The sequence below is a fragment of the Leptonychotes weddellii genome, chromosome 3, assembly GCF_054177405.1.
Source record: "Leptonychotes weddellii isolate Sample4059 chromosome 3, ASM5417740v2, whole genome shotgun sequence".
NCBI classification, from domain to species: domain Eukaryota; kingdom Metazoa; phylum Chordata; class Mammalia; order Carnivora; family Phocidae; genus Leptonychotes; species Leptonychotes weddellii.
In genome coordinates, this window is record NC_138371.1 from 8,289,896 (window position 1) to 8,304,591 (window position 14,696).

General features: G+C 42.5%; 1 protein-coding gene across 2 annotated transcripts in view; it reads left to right on the forward strand.

Annotated features, from left to right (window-relative positions):
• SLC16A14 (solute carrier family 16 member 14) overlaps positions 1–10,150 on the forward strand; it is a 28,143-nt gene extending 17,993 nt beyond the window's left edge. For both annotated transcript variants that reach the window (XM_031035828.2, XM_006740529.3), the window contains exons 4-5: positions 2,498–3,475; positions 9,639–10,150. In XM_031035828.2, coding sequence (XP_030891688.2) covers positions 2,498–3,475; positions 9,639–9,790 — 1,130 coding nt within the window. In that variant the 3' untranslated portion in view covers positions 9,791–10,150. The remainder of the gene's footprint in view (positions 1–2,497; positions 3,476–9,638) is intronic.
• The last annotated feature ends 4,546 nt before the right edge of the window (positions 10,151–14,696 follow it).

Below are 14,696 nucleotides of genomic sequence, written 5' to 3' on the forward strand. Positions count from 1 at the left end.
GGGTGCCTGGGTGGCTCAGTTGGTTAAGCGACTGCCTTCGGCTCAGGTCATGATCCTGGAGTCCCGGGATCGAGTCCCGCATCGGGCTCCCTGCTCGGCAGGGAGCCTGCTTCTCCCTCTGACCCTCCCCCCTCTCATGTGCTCTCTCTCTCTCATTCTCTCTGTCTCAAATAAATAAATAAAATCTTTAAAAAAAAAAGAAATTTCAAGAAAAAAATAGAAATTTAAAGAGACTTAAGATTCATATCAACAAGTAGCACTGTGTGGGCCTTATTTGGTTCCTGATTAAAGAGACAGTTTTTTAAAAATATAGTCATTTATGAGACAATTAGAAATTTGAACACCTTCTGGATATTTCATGATATCAAGGAATTGTTTATTTTATCAGTATGCTGTTTAATCATTATGCTATTTAAAGAATTCTTCTACTAGAGATTTATACTAAAATATTTGCACTTGAAATGATGTACAGGAGATTTGCTTTACAATTAGAGGGAGGAGGGAGTGTGTTTATAGGCTATTAAATATTTTTCTCTGCCTCTTTGAATATTAGGAAATGAGAAATTCTGTTTTTTTTGTGGACTTAAACGTCATAAAGAGTAATCCAGAGTTTAGTCAAAATTAAGGATAGCTGTTTTCTTCATGCTCATTTCTCCCATAATGCAAATAATTATTACCCTCACTGAGGCTTGCAAAGGGGCTTGGGGACCTGCCCCCACTTCTGCTGGGAATCACTTAGAAGCTAGCTTAATTGTTCTTAAAACAAGGGTATCCACCTGAAGACTGGTTGAGGATCATTGACTTCTGACAGTTGCTGTAAATATCACTGCTCTCAGGTAAATAAAGGAGGTGGGTTGCTTCTGGAGGCTTCTTTTAGAAGCCCAGGCTGAAGCAAAATCCTTCTTCAAAATCCTACCTGCCAGCAGCCAGGGGGATGAGCGGTTTAGGGTGAGAGGCAGTGAGCAGTGGAAAAGGCCCAGGCTGTGCAGTTGGGTCTGAGTTCCACCCCGGATTCTCCAGTTTCCTGCAACAGCATCTTGGGAAAGTTACTTAACTCTTCACGAGGTTCAGAAAAAAGGCAGAGGGATGCCTGGCTGGCTCAGTCCGAAGAGCATGCGACTCTTGATCTCCGAGTTGCCAGTTCAAACCCCACATCGAGTGTAGAGATTATTTAAATAAATAAAACTTAAAAAAAAAAAGTAGAGCCACAGCTAACTTCTGGGTTATTGTGAAAACCCAATCACATAAAGCCTATAAAGCAACTGGCCCATCACTGGTACTCAATTAATGGTAATTAGTATTATAATTGTATGTACGATTACTCTGGTCTCCTTTCAAAATCAAGTATTTCTGAAACTATTCAATGATGCTGAACTAAGGAGGCTTCGGCTCTGGGAAACAACATTGGTCAAAGTCTCTTTTGTACTATCATGCTGCCGTCCTAATGTCAGGAAGTCTTAAGTATTAGAACCATATGGGGCCCCATGATCATTAAAGTGGGTCTTTTGGTTTCCCTCTGTACCTAGAAGTTGAGAATGCAACCCACAACATCTTGGGCAGCTTTTTATTTTATTTTATTTCCTGTCTTTTTTAAAAAATAGGTTTCATGGGGCACCTGGGTGGCTCAGATGGTTAAGCGTCTGCCTTTGGCTCAGGTCGTGATCCCAGGGTACTGGGATCGAGTCCCACATCGGGCTCCCTGCTCCTTGGGAGCCTGCTTCTCCCTCTGCCTCTCTCTGTCTCTCATGAATAAATAAATAAAATCTAAAAAAAAAAATAGGTTTCATGTTTTTCAGAGCAGTTTTAGGTTCACGGCAAAATTGAGAACAAGTACAGAGAGTTCTGTTATGCCCCCTGCCCCCAACGCACACCGTCTACCCCACCAGCATTTTAATTTTGTCGATGGAAATCACAAACTGTTCCAATTTTCTAAGAAAAACACAAGTGAAAATCAGAGCTACAAATTAGTATTAGGTGGTTTTGACATCCAGTCGCTGGGTATATTTATAGGTACCTTCCTTTTCTTCTTCCTATTAATTTGTGAACAAATGGACTCATTCCTGAGGCTTCTGCAAATTGCCTGGAATTGCTCTCCATCCGCTGGTAGAAAAATAACTGTCCTGGGCACTCAATGCAATTAGCACTGACAGCAGGGCCCCAACATCCATTCATTCTTCCATTCATCTACCTTCTCATCCATTCATTCATTCTGATATTACGGTGTGCGGATGCTGGCTTATTTTATTATTGGTGTAGCCCGTGCTGGAGGGAAATGATGGGCTGGAAGCTTTCCGTGGATGACCCTGACGGTGCTTACCCACCGAGCTGCCTTTTTCACAAACGTTATTTGTGTTAAAAACAACAACAACAACAACAACAAAACAAAAAACACAGAAACGAATATAATGAAATGCCCATGACCTTTACGGGCTGCAAATTCTGGATATGGCCATTTACGTTGTGCCGTGGGTTTTTTCTTCCCATCCAACCCGCGCAGGCTTTGGAAGCGGCATGGCCTACCTGCCGGCCGTGGTCATGGTGGGGAGGTACTTCCAGAAGAGACGCGCCCTTGCGCAGGGCCTCAGCACCACCGGGACGGGGTTCGGCACCTTCCTCATGACGGTGTTGCTCAAGTACCTGTGCGCGGAGTACGGATGGCGGAATGCAATGTTCATCCAAGGCGCCGTGTCCTTAAACCTGTGTGTCTGCGGGGCGCTCATGAGGCCCCTCTCTCCCGGGAAGGACCGGAACGACGCGGGAGGGAAAGATCCGCAGGTCGTGCTGGCTCCCTCCCCTGGGTCGAAGTCAAGTGGGCCGCCGGGTGGAGCAGAAGAGAAGGGTGCGGGGCCCGGGAACGAGGAGCAGCCGGGGGGTGACCTCCCCGCCCAGGCGGGCCCGGAGAAGGCCGAGCGCACGCAGAACCTGTGCGCCCTCCGGGTTCTCAAGACCGCCAGCCAGCTGACCGTGAGAGTCAGGAGGGGCTTCCGGGACTGGTACTCGGGCTACTTTGGCACAGCCTCGCTCTTTACCAATCGAATGTTTGTCGCCTTTATTTTCTGGGCTCTGTTTGCATACAGCAGCTTTGTCATCCCTTTCATCCACCTCCCGGAAATCGTCAATTTGTATCATTTATCGGAGCAAAACGATGTTTTCCCTCTGACTTCAATTATAGCAATAGTGCATATCTTTGCAAAAGTGATCCTGGGCATTGTGGCCGACTTACCTTGCATCAGCGTTTGGAATGTCTTCCTGATGGCCAACTTCACCCTTGTCCTCAGTATTTTTATTCTCCCACTGATGCACACCTACGCTGGCCTGGCCGTCATCTGCGCACTGATAGGCTTTTCCAGCGGTTATTTCTCCCTCATGCCCGTGGTGACTGAAGACTTGGTGGGGATTGAGCACCTGGCCAACGCCTACGGGATCATCATCTGTGCCAATGGCATCTCTGCGCTGCTGGGACCACCCTTCGCAGGTAAACCATACGAGGTTTTAAGAGCTTAGAGTACAGGTGGAGAGTGAGGTTGTGTTCTCATTTATATGTTGAAGTCCAAGACAAATAAGAAAGATGTTCCCATTTGTGTACATGCTCCTTTTCTTCCCATTCTGCTCCCCCAACTTCTCATTTGTAAATGTTAGCAAGGTAATGGTCATTCTTTCAAGCAGAACCTAGATGAACCTTTCATCTCTATCTGCAAGGTAAGTTGGCCAGGTTAGCAAAGTGGGTAACGGAATAGTGCAGAACCCCTACCCCGTCGGGAGGAGGCAGCTTCTACCCACCTCCAGCTGATTTCTGTCACCAAGAAACATGGAAAATTATTACCAGATCCTCTATTGTTAGGGGTTTCTCCCCCCAAGAAAAACCTAGGAACTCTGGGCTCTTGGGGGACATTTCCAGATTTTTTAAATTAAATTAAATTAAATTAAATTTTAATTGAATATAGTTGACGTACATTACATTAATTTCAGGTGTACCACATAGTGCTTCAACAATTATGTACATAATGAATTGCTCACCCTGATAACCGTAACATTTCCAGATCTTTAAAACACTGCGTGTCGGTCCCACACAACACATCTATGAGCTGGATCTAGCCCCATAGCAATGTCTTGTCCCTGCTATAGTAAATGCCACAAATGCAGGGGCTTAAAACAATACAGATTTATAATCTTCTAGTTCTAGAGGTCAGGAGGCTGAATTGGATCACAAAGGACTAAAATCGAGGTGTAAGCAGAACTGCGTTCTTTCTGCAGGCTCTATGAAGGAATCCCTTTTTTAAATTTTTTATTTTATTTTACTTTTTTGCCTTTTACAGCTTCAGACTGCCTGCATCTGTGGTTCCTAGCCCCTTCTGGCATCTTCTAAGCCAGTGACACAGCAGTGGTCACAGACCTCTCTCTGACTCTGACTCTCCCACTTTCTTCTTTCACTGATAAAGATACCTGGGTTAAATTCGGTCTGCGGGACAATGCATGATGACCCCCCATCGCAAGGTCCTTAACTCAATCACATCTGCAGAGTCTCCTTTGCCACGTAACGTAACATTCACAGGTTCCGGGGATTAGGATGTGAGCAGCTGGGGAGGGCTGGGGCATTCTGCACACCAGAGGCCCAGAGCCCACCAGGTGACAACATCCCAGGCAAGCTCTCTCACAAGTGTTCACCTCAGTTCAGTGGAGAACTTGCTTCTTGCAATGGGCATACCAGAAATCCCAGGTACCGAGGGGTCCTGTGGAAGCCAGAACCTCTCTGAACCTGGTGTTTGTGGAAAAACACATCAGGATCAGCAGGTAGACTTAATCTCCAAGAGGCCAGGTACTGGACGAAGGTGACAAGGCCCACCCTCTGTCCGAAGACTGGAGGCAGGAGTCCACATAGTGTGGCCTGGGCTGGTGCCAAACATCAACGCAAAGGTGCTGTCCCGAGGTGGCCATCCGGGCTGCCAGGCCAGGACCAGTGGCTGTTGTCCCAGCTGACAGAGGTTTTGTGCAGTGTTGTAAGCTGACTCCGAAGAGCCTCACCTGTTCAGATGCCCGCACTCCCTGCTCGTCTGGCTCCTCCTGGCCATTTATTCTCATATCCTCTGCAGGAATACCTCCTCCAGGGAACCCCAGGGGTGCAGGACAAAGCCCTCCCCGCCCCTTCCTTCCCGGTCTCTCTAGGGATCATAGAGTCATCTCCCATCCTAAGACCCCACTGGCAGAAGGCTTGTTTCAACACATTTACTTTCAAGTCCCCCACAGAATTTGAAGTTCAAGACATCATGGCTTTTTGCCTATACAGCTGACAACACTGGCAGTTGGCTGACTAAAGGATTAAGAACTAAGACTCACTTTAGGAAACCCAGTGGCCACCTGTGCACAGAGGCAGGCACAGCATTTCTACATGACAGTGAATAACTATCGCAGTGCAGCAAACTACATTGGCAGCTGTAAAGTCGGAACTCAGTAGTCTCGTGTAGAATTCTCTCTCAGGGATCCATTTGGCTGTAGGAGAACATCCCACCAATGGTAGCTTAAGCAGAGATTTAATAGTGTCACATAGGCCAAAATCTATAATTCAGAGATACCAGATGGTATTGGGACAGTGTCTCCAAGATCCTCCTGGCTTTTTCCTCATGCTAGTTGCCTCACGGCCACACAATGGCTGCTGCTGCTCCAGCCCCACATCCTCATTTATACCAAGGAGGAAAATGGAAGAAAGGCTCAGTTTCAGCCGACTTCCATTTTCATCTGATTGGCCAGAACTGTGTCACACAGCTAGTTCAAGCTTCAGGGGGAACTGTATTTTGCTTCCTAGCCTCTGTACTAGAGGAAGGAAAAGAGAAAAGAATGGAGATTGGGGGTTGGGTCAGGCAACCAATGGTACCTTCCAGAGATGGTAAACTGAAATATCCATTAAGGGGATGTGGACATGATCAGTGGCTCATCCACTCTCTTGTTGAAGGTTCTTCAGCTGTATCGTCTGTGGGAATGGAATCTGTCATTGTTGGTTCTTTCCATGATCCAGGCGTACTTTCTACTTCTAACGGTCTGCCTGGGGTTATTTTTACACTGATCTACCAGATTTCAGTAGCAGCATCATAACACAGCTGTGAGGTGCGGCTTAAGCAATTCACGATGAATGTTCGTTAAAGTACCAAAGTTGGCTGGCATGGCCTCTCTATCTCATTCGCATGTCACATCCTTCTCGCAGGATAGCATTCCAGTGCACGTTTTGGAGTGGAAGAGAAGAGAATTAGAATGAGAAGCAGGGAGTTATCCCCGGCCCCCAGTCATCAGGGGTTACCCCTGCCTGCTTCAAGCTTCCTCCCTCAAAGCGGGTCTAGAGCTGAATGTCATCCACCGTGGATGGTAGAAGCCGTTGTATTAACGGTTAGGAACCGTCTATGAATGGATGGCAAAGGCTGCCATGGGGACTAGAAAATCCATGTTGTGCTGTGCGTCTCTAGGCCAGCAACCTCGGGGGACTCTCCTTCTGTTCGTTCGTTTGTTTCTTCTCCTTGCACTGAAGTCACGCACCGGAAGAATGCTGAACGGCACCATGGGCTAACTGCGTTGCGTTTAATTCATTGACTTTCCAGGCCAAAGAGCCAACATTGCAATGAGATTCAGGCCCGGCCTTTTACGCCTCATAGTTCAGAAGTGACTGGCAGTATGAGTGACCAAATTGCCACATTACGTTCTTGCTAGAAACTCAAGGTGGGCTAGGAATTATTACCTGCAGGGTTTGCTGCGGGGAAGATTATTGTTCACATTACCTTTTTCTTTTTTAATGGGTTCAGAAACGAATGTGTTTTCCATTTTTCAAAGTGGCTTCTACTGGCATTAAGAAATCTGGTGCCATTTACTAGCGTGTTAGACAATCAGTTCCATTTAGGAGAAGAATATACAATCAGATAGCGAACAGACATTGCAGCTGTGTCATTTAGCAACGTGAACTTCTTGATCTAGTTCATTTGTAATATTGTTGGGTATTCAGTTCTTCTCCTGTAAAGATGTAATAATGGTGCAAACTTTTCTAGACGTTTCCAGTGTAAAATATAACAAAACGTGGCCACCAGATTTGACTAAGAATCCACACATACCTCCTCTTTGCCTAAAATATAACACTCTAACAACAGTTTGCAGGGTTTGTCATCAAAAGCTGGGAATATCTATTTAATAAGAAAAACAGCCATCATTCCTCATTTGACAGACTCAAAGGAAAAGTGAATGCAATTTAATAGGGAATCAGATTTTATTTGGAAGCTGCTGATTTGAATTGCTGGTTGGATCAGGGTTGCCAAGGATGCCAGGCTCTGAACCAAGGAACCGAGATCAGATCTGTAAGGAGAGGTGGTGAAGGATGAATGAGGTGGGTAGCTCGTCAGAAACATCATTTCTCCGAAGAGTTATATCCATGTGTGCTGAGGATCAAAGCACAGAGTGAAGTCCTGTCTCTCCTGACCTGCTTTGCCTCTGATGCAGGAATGGATTCAATTCAAACTGGCAGAAATGTTAAAACAGGCACCAAAGAAAAAGGGGCAAGATCCCAAGTCTTTTAAAAATAAATCTGAAAGATAGACTAGAAAAACCTATGGGGTTAATTTAACATAAAATTTAGGATTACTTCCCCCAATTCTTTCCTATGAAATTGTGTGGTCAAGTTGGGGGCACTTTTTAAAAAATGGACGCATGAGTTCCTGAGTTACTTTTAAAGACTGGAGTGAGAGGACAGACACCCTTTTACAAACATTTATACTTTTAGAGGAAAGAAACTATTTTAAAATATAATGAACTCAGTTAACGACCGCAACAACGTATAATCTACTTAGCATGTTCCAAAGTCTGCAGAGGCAAGGGGGGGATGGGGTGGAGGGAAGGGGTTGCTAGGGTGTGCTAAGGGGGATGGTGTTTCTTATTGTCCCCCGCAGAAGGAGGACCTGTATATGTACAGACAAGGAGCCAAGAGAAAATGTGTTTGAAACTCCAAAAACTTGTGGCTTGTGCTCATGGTTAAGCTTGGGGCTGCAGGGGAAAGAGGTAGGCGTGCAGTGGTCCCGTGGTGACCCTGAGCCAAGTTGGGTGCGTTCTTGTTCATAGCACCTTTCTGATTCAGTTCCGAAGCTGAGTCTTTGTTTTTTGGATTAGACGGTTCATCTCCCTTGTTCCTCTTGTCTCAAATCGGAGATTGGGAAAAACTGATAGAGCATTTTACTAAAGCTACATCTCAGGAGTCCGGGTGTTTTCTTCTTTTGTGTGTATCAAACAATAAACAAACTCAAAAATGTTGGTGAACTTTTAAAGGGTATCTGGAGTCCAGAGCTTTTGAGTGGTTACAATATATAAATGTTTCATGCTGTCAAGTGTTTGTTTTTCTTTGTGACCTTTGACTCACCCAGGTGCGTTAATTACGCACCAGACAGAAATGCAGAAGACAGACAATTGCCAGGAAATCAGAGGTACTGCTTGAGGAAAGCAGTGGCTTTTGTGTAGCTATTTGTTGGTGAGAGAAGGTTGTGTTGCGTTTGTGCATTATTCGTTTGCCAGTTAGATATTTTTTAAAAGATGTTTTTTGAAAAGTGGTCACGAAAACTACGTTTGGTCTTTAAATCATTCCTGTTTTCCTTATGTCTGCTAATGAATGTACTTGTTGATACGAAAAAAAGGGAATGTTCAAAATTTGTGTTTTTACCATAAATGAAATTCCTGTGGACGGCTTAATCCTCTCAGTTCACATGGTTTGGCTACGTGGGGACCGTGACATGTGACTGATGCTTAGATTTAATCACTGAAGTCTAATCCATTTCATAGTTTCTGAGGCTTTTCTTTCACATTTTAACATCTCTGAAATTGGAATGCATTTTACAAAGTCCCAGGAAAACAATGAGTCATATTTTAATTGACAAGGATATTTCTTTCTTGTTGCTACATAAGATAATGAGGCATCATGCAATTCATGATATCTTAGAATCCATGAAATATACTAGTATCTTCCAGAGTGCCTAGTAAGATTATTATATGAAAGTTTTAGATTATAGTATTAAAAACTGATAATTTAGTCAGCATTGAAGGCTATATCCTTGGCAATTTAAAGTTCTTTGTATATAGAAATATTAAAGTCTTATAGCTGTAAATGTGAATTTTATAAAACATGGAAAATTTTATTCTTTCTAGAACAGATGTTTACTCTCAAATATTCCACAGTGAATGAAAGTTCAAATGCCTTCTACTCAGTCTCTTTTGATATACCCTAGAAACTTCTTCAGAAGAGTTTTGAAGGTTTTTAGAAAAGATTTGTGGTTATATTTGTGAAAAAAGAAAATCATTAGGTTCTCTTTTCGCTGTTGGCTTTGTGTCAGCCTGAGAGACTGAGGGCTGGGAGCCAGATCCTCCCAAGGGTCAGCCAGCTACTCTTTCCATGCCTTAAGCACTTTGTAAGGTACCCTCGCAGCTTGGAAGATAAATGCCTGCCATTCTCAGGCACTGAGAAACTCTGGCTTATATAGCCTGGGCTTAAAAATGGCGAACTGAAATATTTGGGGCATGACATGACATATAAATAAATTCTCGTAGAAATATTTACAGTCACAGTAATTGTGTTCTTGACTTTTATCAGCTAGGTTACACTGAGCATATTCCTTTTTGTTTTGCAGGCTGGATCTATGACATCACAGAAAAATATGATTTTTCCTTCTATATATGTGGCTTACTTTACATGGTAGGGATACTCTTTTTACTCATTCAGCCGTGTATTCAAATGATAGAACAATCCAGAAAAAAATACATGGATGGTGCACACGTTTAGCGTCATGTTCTGTTTCCTGTAAGATTTCTTCGGGGTACCCATGCCTACCTCACATGGTTGCTGTGAGGAGCCCGTGACATTGTGGAGAAGCGCTTTGTATGGTAACCTGCCCTGTCATTTGTAAATGCCATGGTCACGACTGCATTTGAAAGCAGCACTGTCTTTCCGTTTGGGGAGAAGCAATGCCGGAAGGAATGAAAGACTCCATACATTTCAGAGATGACAATGTCCTTCGGAGACGGCCTGTTAAATAACTGGTAGAAATGCCCTTACGAAAACCACTCACTGGTCATCCACTGGGACTAAGGTTTTAGATACAGCTTTTGAAACAAAGACAAGGAATAAAATCTTTTAAACTCATCTACTCTTTGTATGGTGAAAATAATGTATCTAAATGCTTCTGGAAAGCTTATAGATAAATGGGTTTCAAGCACAAAAATCTCATTAGCCTTCAGAACTTGTTACAGGGGGCTTTGATCTACTAGTGGAAGAAGTAAATGCAGACTCTGATTTCAAAGGTAATACATTTAATACAATGAAAGAAGCACAGTTTATATTTTTATGAAAGAATTCTGCAGCTAGGGGGTACAGTTTTTCAATCTTCCTCTAAGAAAAGCATCTGTCATCAATCCTAATTTAGTATTATTTAGTTATAAACTGAATCTTAATTCAAAACCTAGATAAATAATACTGATTTCCTTAGCAAAAAGTCGTATTTGTCACGCAAACATTGAATCAAGGGCTATGATTTAAGCCCTTTTATTCATATCATTAGCCTCTTCACTTATGAGCATGATCTGGGGTTTATAAAATTTTTTTCTGAGTTTCTCCTGCCCAATAAATAAAACAGAGAAGGAACTGCTGGTTGGTGTGCAAAGTTGGCAATTAAATAATCTGTGAAGTGTGTTACTGTTCCAAAATGTGCGACTATCAAGTTGCAAGCATAAGAAACGGAATGCCTTCAGTCTAGAAGTCTGTGCACCTGACATTGGAGTACGTGGTAACTGGTAGCCCTTCTCCAGGGCCTCTTGTTATATAGACCACTCGTTTGCCTGAGCTTGACACGGTTTTAAAAATTGGTCTCTTGATTGATTTCATCCACAAGATAACTGTAATCCATGACATCAAATGATGCTCCTCCTTTATCTGAGATCTCTCTTTTTCTAAGCCAAATAGTTTTCAGCCTGCAGAATGTTCTTTCCCCAGAGTCGTTTGGAAATTTCTGGCTGCCTTACTTGTTTACACATATTTTAGAACTATTTCAATTTCCACTCACAATTTGTTCATCACACGCACACAAATCCTTTCATATCATTGCCAACGTCTTGGGTCAAATTTATCTAAAGTGAGCACAGACCATTCTTAATTATCCTTGGTAATTAGAGGCAGGAATAGTCCTAACGATCAGAATCACAGAGTGTTACCCCAAGCTTTGTTTCAGCCAACAGTTTCAGACTTTTCCTCCACCAAACCCTTCGGAGCTGTTAACAAGGGATTACAAGGACAAGCCTCCATTTTCTTCCATCTCCATTATTTCCTGCTCTAATGCCTAGTGGGAGGGGTTAGATAATCAGAGGGGCCACCAGAATCACAATAATAATAAAAGGCAGCTAATGGAAAGGAGAAACAAAAGCATGGTTAGTATACACACTCAATATTACCTCTAATGACTCGAGAATCGCCTGTAGATTGTTATAGATAATAAATTGCATGTCAGCCTCCGTTTGGTTCAACACAATGACCTATTTGCTATCATTACAGTTTTGGCGGCTGTTTAATAATCCAGATGTCTATTTTGATAAAGGTATTCTTAAATCCTGCGGAAATGCTCTCTCTCTCTATTTACTGTACAGTCAAAGAACTAGACCAAGGAAACGTGTGTTTTGAAACTGACTACATGACTTCCATGACTCATTTTCAGACAACACCAAATTATTTTTTTGAACGGTGCTAGAGCCAATGAGTTTTGATGCTCACGCTGTTGGCTGTGCATCATCAACGGAACTTTTTCCCGTTATACCCAAGGTAGATCTGCGGTTTATACAGGTGTTCGTTGACTCTCTGCGTTGACGGAATGGTGATTTCTACCCAATCAGAAGTTCCTTTGCAATATTCATGTGGACAGTAGAATAAAAGAGAATGCCATGAGGAATTACAGCAAATATATGAATCCTTTCTGTTTAAACGATGTTATTCTTTACAGTTCTTTGGCGATCTTATAAAGGGTTAATTGTATATTTATACCATGTGCTTTATAGTGTTCCCCTCACATATCTAAGTCATTTTTATTTATAGACGATGAAATAAATTTTGTCCTCTTCAAAGATGGCCAGTGTGTTTCTGTGTAAAATCTCTATTTTCTTGGCCTTAAAGGGGGAAAGTCCTAAGATATAACTGATGTTTAGCTGTGTGGTTCTTTCCCCTGCAACAGTTTCTTTCCAGATGTGGTCATTGAACCACCTAGAGAGAATCACGTAGGGTGGCTGTTAGAAGTGCTAAGTCCAGCTGTTAAATTTGAAATGTACACACTTTTTCATCCAGCAATTGAATTTCTAAAATTTTTCCCTACATATGAACAGAGACAAATGAACAAAGATTTTTAGATTTGTTGTTTGTTATATAAAAGACTGGAAACAACTTAAATGTCCATCAATAGGGAACTATAAAATAAAGTATGGTATTTACGCAACCATTTTTTTTTTTTTTTTTTTAAAGACCCATCTAGGGCTCAGTCGGTTAAGCATCTGCCTTCAACTCTGATCATGATCCCAGGGTTCTGGGATTGAGCCCCACATCCATCTGGCTCCCTGCTCAGCAGGGAGTCTGCTTCTCCCTCTGCCCCTTCCCCCAGCTTGTGCACGCTCTCTTGCTCAAAAATAAATAAATATTTTAAAAAAGAATAGTGGCATTGTTTTACATTTTTGTAGATTTCTTTTATATCTGGCTTCATAGAAGACAGCTGGATTCTCATCTTTACTTCTGCATTCATTGTGTTGTGATATGTGGTTTTGATTGATATACATGAAAAGTTCAGCCTTATACCAATATGTAGTTGGAAAGGGGAGGAGTATTTTAATAATCTTTTCAGATAATTGTAGATTTTTTATTTGATACCGTGCCAAAACTCAACACACTTGTATTTCTTAAAGGTTAGTTGCAATGCGGAATCTGACATGGTATCAGTGAACTTTTTGTACAATCTTCACATTAGAAGCCATTGATCTGTCTTGCACTTTGGATGAATCTTTTGCCCAATTAATGATTTTGTAACATAATGCTTTAGTCATTTGGAAAATATTGGTCCACTGAGTCTTACAGATCTTCCAGATGTTTTTATATTTCATACAATGTGTTTAAAAATCACATGATCCTTGTGTGATTCCATTTATATAAAATATCCAGACTAGACAAATCCATAAATACAGAAGGCATATTGGTGGTTGCCAGAGGCTGGGAGGAGAGGGGGAATGGGGAGTGACTGCTAGTGGGCACTGCCAATAGGGTATCCTTTTGGGGTGATGAAGATGTTCTGGAACTAGATACTCATTGCATAATTTTGTGAATCTATAAAAACCACTGAATTATACGCTCTAAAAGGGTGAATTTCATGATATGTAAATTCTATCTCAATTGGCAAGTGGACAAGCTCATGGAGGTTGATATAAATTACCCAAAATTCTAATTTCCTTTTGAAAGCTTAAATATTATCATTGGCAACAAATCCTGCAGTTATTTTCCTTGAAGTGACAGCCTCATTTTCAATAATGTGTCTGCCAAATATAAACACGGCGTTTCATAGAAAAGGCACTAGTGAGCTTGCGGCTTGGTTACAGAAGTGCTTTTCCCCAAGACAACCATTGGACGTTGATTTGCAGCAGCTGTGCTTTGTGCCTACTTCCCATTTTGTCACGCAGAATATTAAAAAGATGTGGACTCAAGAGGAAAGACTTAATAAAGAAAAGGTGATAATTTTTACGATTTCATCAAAGATAAGTGAATCTGGCCATTATTTGACTGCAAGCGCATGGCAGTGAAAAATACAATGACTTCCAGGACATTTTGGCGTCCCTTCTTCGACCCGGGCTAAGGCGCTTTGACCCCACGTTGCTTTTGCACCATCAGTGCAAACGTCCACACAGTTGCCCCGGGATCAGCCATGAGAGTGAATATAATTGTTCAACAGTGTGAATGTTTCAGCACCATTTGAGTTTGTTTCCAAGCATTCACATAAAAGAAGATCGGTGCAGGGATGCAGTGCCTGGGTGGCTCAGTCGGTTAAGCATCTGCCTTCGCTCAGGTCATGATCTTAGGGTCTTGGGATGGAGCCTCTCACTGAGCTCCCTGCTCAGGGTGGGTAGTCTGCTTCTGCCTCTCCCTCTGCCTGCTGCCCCCTCTGCTTGTGCTCTCTCTCTCTCTAATGAATAAATAAAATCTTTTAAAAAAGAAGAAGAAGTTCCCGGATTAGCTGGTGCTGATATCATGAACACAAGCAAAACGGCGAGTCTAGCCACTTCTCTTGACTTGTCCATGTGTAAGACAAAAGTACAATACTGCAGAGAAGATGCTAACTCAGCCTTCATGTTTGCAGCTGAATCTTTAGTATGACAAGCTACTGTATCATTAGAAAGTGGCACTGCTGTGATTCCTTTTGCTGACTCTCCAACCAGCAGACATTCAGTGGCATCAGCTGTATGGGGGCCTGTGCCTGTCTCCAGGCAGTTGGGCGCAGTCACTTCCCTGAGCTGTACTTCAATGGCTTTTGCATTCCTCGTTTGAAAGGCTGTAATGATCAATTTTTGGCTTTTAATGAACTCATCACATCTACATTTAAAATACTCGGTTCCCTTTTCTTTAAACCCTACATTATTATTCTCAAAACGGTGCCACAACTTGAAGAGGCCCCAGA